This window comes from Capra hircus, chromosome 4 (assembly GCF_001704415.2).
Source record: "Capra hircus breed San Clemente chromosome 4, ASM170441v1, whole genome shotgun sequence".
Taxonomy (NCBI): domain Eukaryota; kingdom Metazoa; phylum Chordata; class Mammalia; order Artiodactyla; family Bovidae; genus Capra; species Capra hircus.
In genome coordinates this window covers 64,627,174-64,642,335 of record NC_030811.1, presented here as the reverse complement: position 1 = coordinate 64,642,335, position 15,162 = coordinate 64,627,174, and the positions used below count along the sequence as shown (strand labels likewise).

General features: G+C 41.6%; 1 protein-coding gene across 3 annotated transcripts in view; it reads left to right on the top strand.

Moving 5' to 3' along the window:
* TMEM168 (transmembrane protein 168) overlaps nucleotides 6,055–15,162 on the top strand; it is a 52,151-nt gene continuing 43,043 nt past the window's right edge. Inside the window, exons 1-3 of one of the 3 annotated variants that reach the window (XM_018047176.1) lie at nucleotides 6,055–6,435; nucleotides 6,649–6,780; nucleotides 10,966–12,219. In XM_018047176.1, coding sequence (XP_017902665.1) covers nucleotides 11,092–12,219 — 1,128 coding nt within the window. In that variant the 5' untranslated portion in view covers nucleotides 6,055–6,435; nucleotides 6,649–6,780; nucleotides 10,966–11,091. Of the gene's footprint in view, nucleotides 6,436–6,648; nucleotides 6,781–10,428; nucleotides 10,547–10,965; nucleotides 12,220–15,162 lie in introns of those variants that run through there. The other 2 variants (XM_018047175.1, XM_018047177.1) reach the window with 2 other exon arrangements.

The window sequence follows — 15,162 nt, the reverse complement described above, 5'->3', positions numbered from 1 at the left end:
ATTTCCAAAATGTCAAAGAAGTGGCTTCCTTTGTGGCTCAATGGTAAAGAATTTATCTGCCAATGCAGGAGACAAAGTTTTGATCCCTGATCCAGGAAGATCCCACATGTCGCAGAGCAACTAAGACTGTGCGTCACAACTACTGAAGCCCGCAATCTCTACAGCCTGTCCTCTGCAACAGGAAAAGCCACTGCAATGAAAAGCTCACGCACCAGAACTAGAGTAGCCCCTGCTTGTCGAAATTAGAGAGAAAGCCCATGCAGCAATGAAGACCCACCACAGCCCAAAATAAAATAACTTATTTTAAATGTCAAAGGAAAATTAGCAAAAAAAAAAAAAAAAACTTTCAAAGACAAAATATTCTGCAGCTGAAAATGTAGTTCATTGGCAGCAGTAACACAGAATGATTCCTTTCTGGCAAGAAAATCAGCAGTATTAGTTAAGAGTCCTAAAAACATTCATATTCTTTTACCCATCTAGGAATCTATCAAAATAATAATTAGAAATGTAATAATATCACAAATGCAATGAGCTTACGTGCTCACCATTATAGTATTTTCAATAGTAAAAAGCAAATGCATCCTCAACTTTTAAAATTAAGGAAAACATTCACTAAATTGTGGTTCAAGCACATGATCAAAAATCTATCATCATTGATACAGTAGAGAGGGCTTCCCTGGTGGCTCAGTGGTAAAGACTTTGCCTGCAATGCAGGAGAGGCAGGAGATGCAAAGTTAGTTAAGTTAGCTAAGCTCTGGAAAAGACTGCTTCTTGTCATCTATTATTTTTTCTCCCTTATTTCTCAGAAAGACAACTCTGGTTTTTGGATGGGGTTGTGGCCACTCAAAAACATGGCACATTTCCCAGACTCTATAAATGCTAAATACTGGTCAGTGTGACATAAGCCGAAATATCTTATACAGCTTCTAAGAAGTGTCATTAAAGTAGGGGTGAGGGGGAATACTCTTGTCTCTTGTACTTCCTTCTTCCTGTTGATGAGAATTCAGAAGTGACAGATGGAAATTAAGCAGCCATCTTGAACTGAGGAGGGAGCTATGCCCTGAATAGAAGGGCAACAAGGGGGAAGGAATCCGGAACTTTAACACTGAGGAGCACATCTGCTCTGGAACACCTACTTCTAGAAATAAACTTCCATGAAGTCAGTCATGAGCTTTCTGATACATAATCCGAAAATCTGGGGTCTATGCTTTGGGTTTCTGATTCAGTTTACCTGGGGGGCTGTAGGTCCTGATAATCTGCATTTCTAACACTTGGAGAATCACGACGCTAATGAAACTAATAACTCAGTGGTTCTCAACCCTTGCTTCATGTTAGAATCACTGGGGAGGTGAAAGGAAGGGTCTTTTATTTTTTTTTTTTTTATTTTATATATATATTTTTTAGTTTTTAATTTTTTAAATTTTAAAATCTTTAATTCTTACATGCGTTCCCAAACATGAACCCCCCTCCCACCTCCCTCCCCACAGCATCTCTCTGGGTCATCCCCATGCACCAGCCCCAAGCCTACTGTATCCTGCGTCAGACATAGACTGGCGATTCAATTCTTACATGATAGTATACATGTTAGAATGCCATTCTCCCAAATCATCCCACCCTCTCCCTCTCCCTCTGAGTCCAAAAGTCCGTTATACACATCTGCGTCTTTTTTCCTGTCTTGCATACAGGGTCGTCCTTGCCATCTTCCTAAATTCCATATATATGTGTTAGTATACTGTATTGGTGTTTTTCTTTCTGGCTTACTTCACTCTGTATAATCAGCTCCAGTTTCACCCATCTCATCAGAACTGATTCAAATGAATTCTTTTTAATGGCTGAGTAATACTCCTTTGTGTATATGCACCACCGCTTTCTTATCCATTCATCTGCTGATGGACATCTAGGTTGTTTCCATGTCCTGGCTATTATAAACAGTGCTGCGATGAACATTGGGGTACATGTGTCTCTTTCAATTCTGGTTTCCTCGGTGTGTATGCCCAGCAGTGGGATTGCTGGGTCATAAGGTAGTCCTATTTGCAATTTTTTAAGGAATCTCCACACTGTTCTCCATAGTGGCTGTACTAGTTTGCATTCCCACCAACAGTGTAGGAGGGTTCCCTTTTCTCCACACCCTCTCCAGCATTTATTGCTTGCAGATTTTTGGATCACAGACATTCTGACTGGTGTGAAGTTGTACCTCATTGTGGTTTTGATTTGCATTTCTCTAATAATGAGTGATGTTGAGCATCTTTTCATGTGTTTGTTAGCCATCTGTATGTCTTCTTTGGAGAAATGTCTATTTAGTTCTTTGGCCCATTTTTTGATTGGGTCGTTTATTTTTCTGGAATTGAGCTGCGTAAGTTGCTTGTATATTTTTGAGATTGGTTGTTTGTCAGTTGCTTCATTTGCTATTATTTTCTCCCATTCAGAAGGCTGTCTTTTCACCTTGCTTATATTTTCCTTTGTTGTGCAGAAGCTTTTAATTTTAATTAGATCCCATTTGTTTATTTTTGCTTTTATTTCCAGAATTCTGGGGGGTGGATCATAGAGGATCCTGCTGTGATTTATGTCTGAGAGTGTTTTGCCTATGTTCTCCTCTAGGAGTTTTATAGTTTCTGATCTTACATTTAGATCTTTAATCCATTTTGAGTTTATTTTTGTGTGGGGTGTTAGAAAGTGATCTAGTTTCATTCTTTTACAAGTGGTTGACCAGTTTAGGGAGGGTCTTTTAAACCGCACACAATCTACCTGGGACTCACTGCAGAGGAGACTCTAATTGATCTGGACTATATGGGTGTGTAGGCTAAAGATCTTTCAGATGATTATAGTAAGTGTACCAGGACTAAACACTGTAATCCTTTCCCTGCTTACTCTGAACAGCAACAGTGAGACTGTGTTTCCTGTAAAGGGGAATGGTAGAAAGTTGTACTCGATGGCCTGGGACTTTAAGCCCAAAGACCAAGGTTTAAGTTTTAAGTCCCTGCACTGGGACAGTGTAGTTTCTCTGGATCTTGGATACTTTATCTATAAAATGGTGATGAAAATATTTATATCATTGTGTTTTTGTAAAGATTTGATTATATGTTTGAGGTGAAATAACTGTAATCTCAAAGTATTACATAGAAATAAAAAAGAATCAGGCCAAGAAGATTGCTTATGGAGAACCTGAGTTGATTTAGCCCTGCTGCTGCTACTGCTGCTACAGTCGTGTCCAACTCCTAGCGACCCCATGGACTGCAGCCCACCAGGCTCCTCCATCCGTGGGATTTTCCAGGCAAGAGTACTGGAGATTTAGCCATAGAGCAGGATTGAAGAATTGAAAGAAGTAGGAGAAAAATAAACGAGAACTTAGAAATAATGTAGGAGCCATCTGTGACCCGCTTTCTACACAGGACTGAAATGGCAAGACCATCCATTTCCCCTGCCATGGGTGCTGCCCCTCTTTTTTAAAAAACTATGATTCTATTTTCAACAGGTGTTCTTAATCTGAAGTAACTCCTCTGGTGAAATTCCTGGCCTGGAGCACACAGATCTTGCCTGCAGAGAAGCAAGTGTTGGAAGAATGGATGTCCCAGTTAGGATCATTACACTGTCATCAGCAACTGCAGCTTGAATTCTGTCACTGAAATAGTTCCCAGGTGGCTGTTTCATATCCAAGTGTTTGGCTATCCATGTGGCTGACGTCCAAGAACTGACCCTATTAGTTCTAGTTTCCAGATAAATGGCACCAGGCGAGGGCTTGGGGCTTAGAACATACCCCTCAGGGCTTCAGTTGCCAGATTAGGAAGTTTGGGCTTAATTTTTCTAGTTTGTATAACTCATGATTTTAATCCAAGAAGTGACACAGAGTGTCTGCAGAGTATATCTGTCAGGGGTCAGGGCCCCCGTGTGGTGGGTTAGGCTGTGGTGAGGCTGACAGAGAGGTGACCAGCATAGAAGTTACTAAAGTAATTCAGGGTCAATATCTCAGCTCAGATAGTGGCAGTGCAAGTCGATAGGAAATGATAAATGCAAGAAATATCATGAATGAATATAAGCAGCACTTGGCCTTCACAATCATCAGGTCCTTTTAGTAAATGCTGGCAGATTTCAACAACTGAAGATGGGTGAGAGGTACTCATCTCCTCCCTCGGCCCAAGATAGTGTCCTACAATGTAAGCAAATCTCAGACAGAACAGTACTACATAAATATTTATCAACAAGCAGGTACACAAAATAATAGCACACAGACAATATTCTGTGACAAAGTACAAAACAGAAGTCTAGACTCCAAAGGAGCCACTCTGATGGGTGTCCCTCTGCTAGACTCAACAGACATACCACATTTATGCAAAGACAGAAGTGCCTGTCCAATAGTCTGCTGCTGCTGCTGCTGCTGCTGCTAAGTCGCTTCAGTCGGTCCGACTCCGAGCAACCCCACAGACAAAAGCCCACCAGGCTCTGCCGCCTCTGGGATTCTCCAGGCAAGAATACTGGAGTGGGTTGCCATTTCCTTCTCCAATGCATGAAAGTGAAAATTGAAAGTGAAGTCGCCCAGTCGTGTCCAACTCTTAGCGACCCCATGGACTTCAGCCAACCAGGCTCCTCCATCCATGGGATTTTGCAGGCAAGAGTACTGGAGTGGGTTGCCATTGCCTTCTGTGGTCCAATAGTCTAGCCAGCCACATATCCTGACCACCAGTTATTTCCACAAGGAAAAATTCTAATCTTTTATTCTAATTAACATACCTCTAGTGAATATTTACTTACTGATGTAGGCACTCGGAGAAGGCAATGGCAACCCACTCCAGTACTCTTGCCTGCAAAATCCCATGGATGGAGGAGCCTGGTGGGCTGCAGTCCATGGGGTCGCTAAGAGTTGGACAGGACTGAGCGACTTCACTTTCACTTTTCACTTTCAAGCATTAGAGAAGGAAATGGCAACCCACTCCAGTGTTCTTGCCTGGAGAATCCCAGGGACGGGGGATCCTGGTGGGCTGCCGTCTATGGGGTTGCACAGAGTCGGACACGACTGAAGCGACTTAGCAGCAGCAGCAGCAGCATTTTAGGCACTTGTGCATGCAACTTTGAAGAGTTCTGATTAATCTTTCAAATGCTAATTACCCACCCTGGAGTGTGCTGATTAAAGTTAAATAGCTACCCACTCCCTGGAGAAGCCCGTGAAACAGAGCCTGGCAGGCTCCGTGGTGTCCCAAGAGTCGGACACGAACTTAGCGACTAAACCGCCACCACCAAGAGCTATAAACAGTAGAAAATAATGGTAGGTGCAGAAGACTGGCAAACAGGAAGTGCTTCTTGGAGAGGGAGGAGGGAATTCATACTTTTTGAGTACCTTATGATTCCAGGGCGGGGGGAAAGTTTCCCTGAATATCACAATATTTTTTAGATGGAGAAACCGAGGTCGCACATACGAACAGGAGAAACCAGAGTGCAATTCATCAGCTCCACAGCTGTTGTGAAACGCTGCCTCTGAGTACTATCCCCTTACGTTTATTCAGCGAGTTCAGATACAAAAGAGAATCAGCCGTGCACTCAGATGGACCCTCGGGCTGTGGGGCGGGTGAAAGTGTAAGAGACTGGGGGAGAAAGCGAATGGAGCAGGCCATGATCGGGGAGCTCAGCGTTGATGGCGGAATTAAGACCTCGCCGGTGGACTAAAGGGAGGCTTTAATTAGAAAATGAAGCCAGAAGGGCTTTGAAGGCCAGACTAAAGAGCCTAGGCTTTTAGCCGGTCAGTGGACACAAATTCATATATTATGCGATATATACTAAAGAACAGCAACGCCTCCTACAGTAGTTATCGTCCTTGGGTAGCCAGCCTGCCGGTCCTGCCCCAGTTTCCGTCCAACCCGAAGCAGCGGGCTAGATGCTTGATGGACACGGCCGATCCTTCGTGGTCTTCCAGGTACCAGTTCCCCGCCCATTCTACGTCTAAGAAGGCAACCGCTTGTGCCTCAGGTGGAGCCATTTGCGTTCGCGCAGTGCGGAGAGCACCTGGGTCCGCGGCAGTGCGGCGGCTTTGGGCGGGGCCAGGGGCCGGCTGCCGGGTCTCGCGGAGGAAGCGCGTAGCGCGGCCTGACCCCGGCGGCGTTCCGTACCGTCGCGAATCCGGCGGCGGGAATATGGCGGCCGCAGCCGGGCCAATAACGGAGAAAGTTTCCGACGAGACTGGCCTGTGTTAGTGCGTGTGGCGTGGGGCACTCGACTGCCCTGGAGTGCCGTGTCCCCGCTCCGAACCGCAGGCTCAGCCGCAAGGGCCCTTCCTTTCCCCTGCTGGCCCAAGGGCCGACTCCGAGGGCTGAGAGAGCATTGGTAGCAGCGGCCGAGGCCGGGACAAGGGGTCACCGGCGGGGCGGTGAGACCTGGGCACAGACAGCGCGCAGGGCTGCGGCGAGGTGCGGGCCCCGAGCTCCGCCCGCCCGGCCTCGCGGGAAGGAGGTAGGGATATCTGCCTGGGGAGAAGTTGATGGTGTGGGGTGGAGGATGGAAGGCAGGGCGCCTCTCCGTATCCCCCAGCGGTTCCCCACTCAGCTGGGTGCCTACTTGTGGTTCCCAACAGCCAGGCTGCTGCTTAGGCCTTCTCCTAGGAGAAAGCAGAATGGAAGAAGAATTGCTATTGCTGCCGTATTGCTGAGGGGTTTAATATTCTAGGTACCTTTCTCCTCATGTGGGATGGGTCCAAAGAAGAGTTCTCATGAATTCATAGAACCGAAGCACTGGAATTCCCCGACCCTGGCTGCTCTGTAGATTCTTTCAGCTTTTGACACTTCCCCTAGACTGGACGTAAGTAGTTTCTGAGTCAGAAGACGATGCATGTGATAGTGTTTTTTGGGCTCAGTGAACCATTCCCTAGAAGGATGTAAAAGAGAACTTGCCGGTTTGGAGGAATTTGGATGAGATAAGTGACTGCTGGAGTAAGGCGCTGAGAGAAACAAGCCAAACGTTCATGCAATCTCCCTTCGCTCTATGACTTCGTAGTTGTGGGTTATTAGACAACTTGTTTATTCTCTTTGTATATTAATATGCGTCCTATAACTGATTGACATTGTTATTAAATATAGTTACTTCTGTCAGTCTTCGTTTCTTCAGGTATTTGTTGAATATCTACTTGGAGTCAAACTTTGTTGGAGTCAAACTTTCTGCTAAACCCTGGGTGTACAGTTTTGAAGACAAACTTTGAGAAACCTTGTGATCTAGTGGGGAATGCAGATATTAAACAGTTGATGATCAATATTTTTCCTATTCTACAGAAAGTATGTGGATCATACAAATGAGTCAAGGTGATTGCCCTAAGAAATGATTTAAGCTGAGACCTGAAGAGTAGGAGTGAGCCAGGTGTGAGGACCTCTGGTGGGGTCTGGAGGAGAGAAAGGAGTACACCTGGAGAGGGAACAGCATTAGTGTAGTTCAGAATTGAAAGATCCCTGTGACTAGAATACAAAGAATGGTAAGAGATGAGGTGGGAGACTTATTCACATCCAATGAGGAAAGCCTCCTAAGGCATTTTAAGGAGTTTAGACTTGATTGCTTAGAGTGATGGGAAGCCTTTGGAGGTTTTTACATAACAGAATGAAGTGACAAGTTTTGACTTTAAAAAGGATACTTTTTGGAGAAGGGCAAGAGTGGAAACAAGGAGACATTCAACCATGAGATGACGGTGGCTAAAACTGGGGTTGTGATCTTGAGGATGGAAAGAAGTAGAAACGTTTAAGAAGTGTCTAAGAGGAAGAGTGGGCAGGACTTGGTGACCATTAAATATAGGTGGTGAAAGGAGGGTTAGAATAGTATATAGGATGCCATAAAACAAACCTGACAATTACCAACTTTTCCTGTATCAGTGGACTCTTCTGTGTTCCTTTTTTTATCTGCCTCTCAAGTAATTCCCACTGAATCATTTGTGCTGGCAGACCCAATGAAAAGGATTGCACTGCTTTGTTGTTTTACTCTCTTGATTGAGGATGTTTGTCTTTTAAAGAAGGTCGAAATGGGGAAAGACTTTGTGAATTAGCCATTTAAAAAAATAATATTCTGCCATGTTGATTTTGGTCCATAACAGGGTAACTGCATATATTCGATGCTATGAATGTGTTATACTTTATTAATTACATGTTTTCCTTTACTTTTTTCCTAAGCTTTTACCTCAGTGCAGGACAGAGCTAGTGCCTTCATTTCTGTCAGGTTAATATATATTAATACACATTTAAGTGTATAGTGAGAGAAGGGCCTAGGCTTGGGTTTGAGCATCCAAAGGATAGATTCAGAATGAAGAACCTGCAAGGAGACAGGAGAGATCAGTGAATTAGGAAGAAATTCTGAAGACTGGTCTTTGGAAGCTAGAGGGAGGGCAGGTTGCAGAAGGTGAAAGTGAAGTCGCCCAGTGGTGTCCGACTCTTTGTGACCCCATTCTCAGTCCATGGGATTTTCCAAGCAGCAGTACTGGAGCGGGTTGCCGTTTCCTTCTCCAGGGGAATCTTCCCGACCTACGGATTGGACCCGGTCTCCCACATTGTAGGCAGATGCTTTACCCTCTGAGCCACCAGGGAAGCCCTGGGAGTCAAAAATGTCAAAGGTTGTTTGATGAAGGTGCAAGATAATGAGTGTAAAGTACTTATGTGATTTAGGAATTTAGGTTATTTTAGAACTTGACAGAGCAGTTTGTTGTTGTGTGGTGGAAACCGTGGTTTAGTTCATGTGAGAAGTAAAGCAATCAAATATTGGCTGTCAAGGGGACAGATGACTGAACTTGTGGGAGGAGATGGATTATTGAGTTTCAGTTTTGTTTCTGTATATATGTGTGTGTGTGTGTGTGTATATATATATATTTTTTTTCTTTTGGTATCATTTTTTAAAAGAGCTTTGCAAATGTTTAAGCACCAGTGAATAAGAGAAGAGTAGTAGGAGTTGGAAGAGAGGAGAGAGTGTGAAGTTCTGGAAGAGACCGTGAGGAAGAGTCACATGTACAGCTAAAAGATGTAGCCTTCTATCCGGCAGAGAGCCTTCTTTTCTTAAATCAGGATATGGTAGATATAGGTGAGTTTGTGGTGTTGGAAACTCAGGTAAGCTCCCTTTTGATGACGTCATTGGAGACAGAGTCATCTGGTGAGAATTTGGTCAGAAGTGGATGTCAGAGATTTGAGAATAGGGAAGAGAGGCTTGCCTAGCCCCAGAGAATGAGAGTGTTGACTAGAGAAACACAGAAGTATGTCTCATGAGTTGAGTTGCAACCATTTAGTCTGGTGTGTGATTTTTTTTTTTTTTTTTTGGTCTCCCACAGTGTTCAGTTTTTGAACCCAGACTGTACCATCAACCCTTAGAGGACATGTATTCCAGCATATTTGTTGAATGATTATATAGCACGTACAAGTGATATTTTTAAAAATTCAGTGCATTCTAGATGGTGTCAGTTTCTCATACTTAAGTAAAAGATAAAACCTAAATATACCAAAGGAAGATATTTTCTTTAGTGGTGTGTGGTATCTTAAGGAATGATTGAAAATACAATTGAGGAGAATCATAATTCTTAGTTAATTAAATAAACTTAGCTGTAAAAAATATACTTGTTGAACTTGTAAGTTAGTAATAGTACTTTGAACCTCCCAGAGACCCTAAAGTTGTCATCCAGTGTCATTCTTCTGCAGCCGTATGGGTAATTCAGGGTTAATTCAGGTTATCTCATATTTCTCTTGGCTCTTTTAGTGTCCTGCGAAAGCAGAAATAAGCTGATTGCAAAGTAGTTACTTTTTGAGTTTTTAATCTTGTTGAGTTCTCAGTGGATATTCAGTGTGACCATAAACCTTTGCATGTATCATGTTTTCTGAAATAGCATACTAGAAAATTATCTAGTAGATAGTTAAATCATTTTGTTTGATGATGTCATGTTTGAAGTGCAACCTGAAGGGGTCCTTAAGATCGAAATAATTATCTGAGTCCTTTAACAAATAACTGTTGTGATAAGTTTCCAAAAATAAAATCATAGTTTTAAAAATTTACTTTACAATAAATGTTGGTCAGCATTTCAGTTTTACAGTTTTGACTAGAAAGTTCCAGAATTGGTTTGCTACAGAGATTGTATGTTTGATCATCAGAGTAACTGATGAATAGAGGTAAAAGTACAGGGAGAATGATGGATCAACTTTAGTGACTGAGTAACTTTAATACAGTTAAACTTCTAATAAGTTTATTAGTGAAACAGTGTTGAGACTAAGGTTTTATAGCATTTTAGCAGTAACTGGTAAAAAGATGTAGAGGATTTTAGGCAGGTGGTAATGGTTGCTATTATTGAATTATTATTAAAGAAAGCTGTGAGTGAAGTGAAGTCACTCAGTCATTTCCGACTCTGCGACCCCATGGACGGAGCAACCTGCACCAGGCTACTCCATCCATGGGATTTTCTAGGCAAGAGTACTGGAGTGGGTTGCCTATTTCCTTCTCCAGGGAATCTTCCCAACCCAGGGATCGAACCCAGGTCTCCTGCATTGTAGACAGACGCTTTACCGTCTGAGCTACGAGGGAAGCCTGTTATTGGATACTGGTGCTTTTCAAGTTAGAGGTAATAATGACGTCCCTCATTTTGTTTGAGTTGACTAGCTTTCCACTATTCCAGACCCATCTGCTACATTTAAGCTGAGTTGAATATCTCATCATTGCACGTTGTTGAAAAACTGGATATTGGAATAAAAATAGATTAGGTGAATTCCTTACCATCTCTGGAAAAATTTTTGTTGATGGCAACCTAGTCATACAATCCTAGAATAGGATAAGTGGAACAAATCTCCATTTTTGTTTGGATAAACTGAAGAGTTTTTAAGCCAGAGACAGTTACCATTTAGATACACGCAAGTCAGATTTTAAACTGGGTATCTAAACAAACTTTATCTCTCACTTGGTCATTATTTTTTAATAAGAAAGATATATGTGAAAGGTAAATTACATAAAATTAACAGTGAAATATTTTTTCTTCTTTTTTAGATCACTGTAAACAAATTCCACCAGAGAAAGTGCTGAAATAGGAGTTACAGATACATTGGATTTGCTGGATGAAATACAAGCAGTTAATTTTCATAACGTGGGGAGAAAGCCCAGACTGACAGATTAATGTGTAAATCACTGCGTTACTGCTTTAGTCATTGTCTCTATTTAGCAATGACGAGACTGGAAGAAGTGAACAGAGAAGTGAACATGCATTCTTCAGTGCGCTACCTTGGCTATTTAGCCAGAATCAATTTACTGGTTGCTCTATGCTTAGGTCTCTATGTAAGATGGGAAAAAACAGCAAATTCCTTAATTTTGGTCATTTTTATTCTTGGTCTTTTTGTTCTCGGAATTGCCAGCATACTCTATTATTATTTTTCAATGGAAGCAGCAAGTTTAAGTCTCTCCAATCTTTGGTTTGGATTCTTGCTTGGCCTCCTGTGTTTTCTTGATAATTCATCCTTTAAAAATGATGTCAAAGAAGAATCAACCAAATATTTGCTTCTAACTTCCATAGTATTAAGGATATTATGCTCTTTGGTGGAGAGAATTTCTGGTTATGTCCGCCATCGGCCCACCTTACTGACCACAGTTGAATTTCTGGAACTTGTTGGATTTGCCATCGCCAGCACAACTATGTTGGTGGAAAAGTCTCTGAGTGTCATTTTACTTGTTGTAGCTTTGGCCATGCTGATTATCGACCTGAGAATGAAGTCTTTTCTAGCTATTCCAAACTTAGTTATTTTTGCAGTCTTGCTGTTTTTCTCCTCATTGGAAACTCCCCAAAATCCAGTTGCCTTTGCATGTTTTTTTATTTGCCTGATAACTGATCCTTTCCTTGACATTTATTTTAGTGGGCTTTCAGTGACTGAAAGGTGGAAACCCTTTTTGTACCGTGGAAGAATTTGCAGAAGACTTTCAGTTGTTTTCACTGGGATGATTGAGCTTACATTTTTCATTCTTTCAGCATTTAAACTTAGAGACACTCATCTCTGGTATTTTGTAATACCAGGCTTTTCCATTTTTGGAATTTTCTGGATGATTTGCCATATTATTTTTCTTTTGACTCTTTGGGGATTCCATACCAAATTAAATGACTGCCATAAGGTGTGTTTTACCCACAGAGTAGATAACAATAGCCTTGACAGAATCATGGCATCCAAAGGGATGCGTCATTTTTGCTTAATTTCAGAGCAGTTAGTTTTTTTCAGTCTTCTTGCAACAGCAATTTTGGGAGCAGTTTCCTGGCAGGTAAGCTTACAGTTTGTTGATTATGTCAATGCCTATGATATGTGATTAAATGTTTGCTTCAAGAGTTGAATTATTAGAACTGAAAGGTCAAGCTCATAATTTCAGAAGTAGATGTCGAGGGCAGGGCACTTATTTAGTTTTGTTTCTGGATTTGAGTACTGAATGAATATTGACAGGATAATTTCATTTGCTTTCTAGCAAGAGGTACGAAAAATTAGGAATACTCAGCATGTGACATGCCTCCTATCTTCTGACTGTTGATTAATGAAACACTTCATGGGTTAAAAATTCTTAGAATATTAACATTTGAAGGGTGTTTAGAGATTGTTCTTTAATTTTTTCACTTTACACATGAGGAAACCAAAAGTCAGAAAACATATCCTGAGTCACTGGTACTAGCTAGAACGAGGTTGCCTAACTTCTGTCTAGTCCATCGGTCTCATTTCCCTAAGAATTTTATGTAGAAGTTGATTAGATATGTAATAACATATCAGATTCTTTTTTTAAAAGGATTTATTTCTTTATCTGGCTGCACTGGGTGTTAGTTGTGGCATGTTGGAACTTCAGTCTTCGTTGAGACATGCAGAATCTTTAGTTGTGGCATTTGAACTCTTAGTTGCGGCATGTGGGATCTAGTTTTCTGACCAGGGATCGAACCCAGGCCGCCTGCATTGGGAGGGAGCACAGAGCCTTAGCCCCTGGACCACCAGGGAAGTCCCCATATCAAATTCTTAATTTCAGATTAGAGCCTCTCCTAAGAAAGGAAAAATTAGTTTTACAATACATTTGCCTACAATATGTTTTAAAAATATATTTTGTAGACAAAGGCATTCAAACTAAATGGTTGGAGTTTATATCTGTAGTTTATATCAGCCTTCCGTTCTCAGAACATTTATTGACTGTACGGGTCACTGGAGAGGGAAATGGCAACCCACTCCAGTATTCTTGCCTGGAAAATCCCATAGCATACTGAGGCTGAAGATCTCAAGATGAATGAAAAATTCCTCTGTCATTAAAGAAGGCACAGTCTCTAATGGGAGGCAGAAGAAGCAGGCATATAAACCGGTAATTATTATTACACTTTGAAAAATACTATAATTTGAGTGTATCAGGTTGGGATGTAGGGCAAAAATGAAGGTGCATTTTGCTTGCAGTTCTCTGCTTTGCACTAGTTAGTTGCAATGGAGTGATTTCTAGATATGAGCGTTTGAAGAGAAGGTGTGGAGACTTGTCTGGGCATGGTGCATTTTAGTCATTGCTGGCTAGGGCACAGAACCTGTGTGGGAGTCAATCAGATGATTTAAAAAACAAACCAATAAAACTATTTGCCAGCGCTCAGGACTATCAGAACGATGCTAATGGGTGAGAACTCTGTCCTTCCTGCTTGCTCCTTTCCCACCCCTACTTTTTTTTCATTTCCAAATGAGCCTCATTTGTTTTTTGACACCTTTCCAGATCATCAAATCCTGTTAACCAAATATTTTGTAAGTCACTAAATTCCTCTTTTCTTATACAAATGGTCTTAAGCTTGGTATGTGTACTACCAAGAGGCATATAGAAGCTTTCCATTGAGTATGTCAGCAAAGATAATTTTAAGACAATCAGTTTCCAGATTCTTACCTTCCATTCTCCTTTCTTAAAGTTGATCTACTTGAGAATGCCCCTCAATGTAGATGTGGAGTGGTTACTAATTGTGGTTTTAATTTGCATTTAATCAAATTTAAATGCATTTAAACCATCTCTAATGACTGATGTTGAGTATCTTTTAATGTGTGTGCATTCATTTACCTTTGCTGACGTATCTGTTTAAAACTTTTTTTGATCTAAATTGGGTTTTGTGTCTTACAATAGAATTTTAAGGGTTTGTTTTATATTCTTACTAGAAGTCTTTTATCAGGTATATGATTTGGAAATGGATCGGGAAGATCCCTGGAGAAGGAAATGGCAACCCACTCCAGTACTCCTGCCTGGAAAATCTCATGGATAGAGGAGCCTGGTAGGCTACAGTCCATGGGGTCGCAAAGAGTCAGACACGACTGAGTGACTTCACTTTCAGTTTTCTCCTGCTGTGTGGCTTATCTCCTTTAAAAAAATTTAATCATTTCTTTTCTGTTTGGCTGCAATGGGTCTTTGTTACTTTGCATTTATTGCTTTGCATGGACTTTGGCAGTTGCGGTGAGTGGGGGCCACCCTTTGTTGCGGTGCTTGGGCCTCTCTTGCGGTGGCGTCTCTAATTGCAGAGCGCAGGCGCTAGGCACACAGGCTCAGTAGTCAGGGCGCGTGGGCTCCAGAGCACAGGCTCAGCAACTGTGGTGCTTGGGCTTAGCTGCTCCGTGCCATGTGGGATCCTCCTGATCAGGGATTGTCTGTCTCCTCTGCCGTGATTCTCGGATGGATTCTTATCCAGTGTGCCACCACAGAAGTCTTTTTTTCTTTTTTTAAATGATATCTTTTGAAGAGTGCAAACTTTTAACTTTACGAATCCAGTTTGACAACTTTTTCTTTTATGTACTGCAGTTTTTAGGATCTTACCTAAGGAAATGTTGCTCAGGCCTGGGTCACAAAGATTTTTCTCCTATTGTTTTCTTTAGTTTTATCATTTTAGCTTTTACATTTAGGTTGTGCGATCCATTTTGAGTTAAGTTTTGTTATTGTATGAGGTAAGGAATTTTTTTTCTTAACATGGCTTTCTAATTGTTCCAGCACCATTTGCTTAAAAGACTATGCTTTCTCTTGTTGAATTGCCTTGGCACCTTTGTCCAAAAACAGTTTCTTAGCTCTCTTTTTTGTTCCATTGTTCTATATATCTTATCCTTAAAATAGTATTATGCTGTCTCACAAGATATTTTCTGATTTTCCTTGAAATTTCTTCTTTGATCTATGTTAAAGTTTGTTGTGTGATACTGTAATCTTTGGGGGATTTCCCACATTTTTTCTATTCAG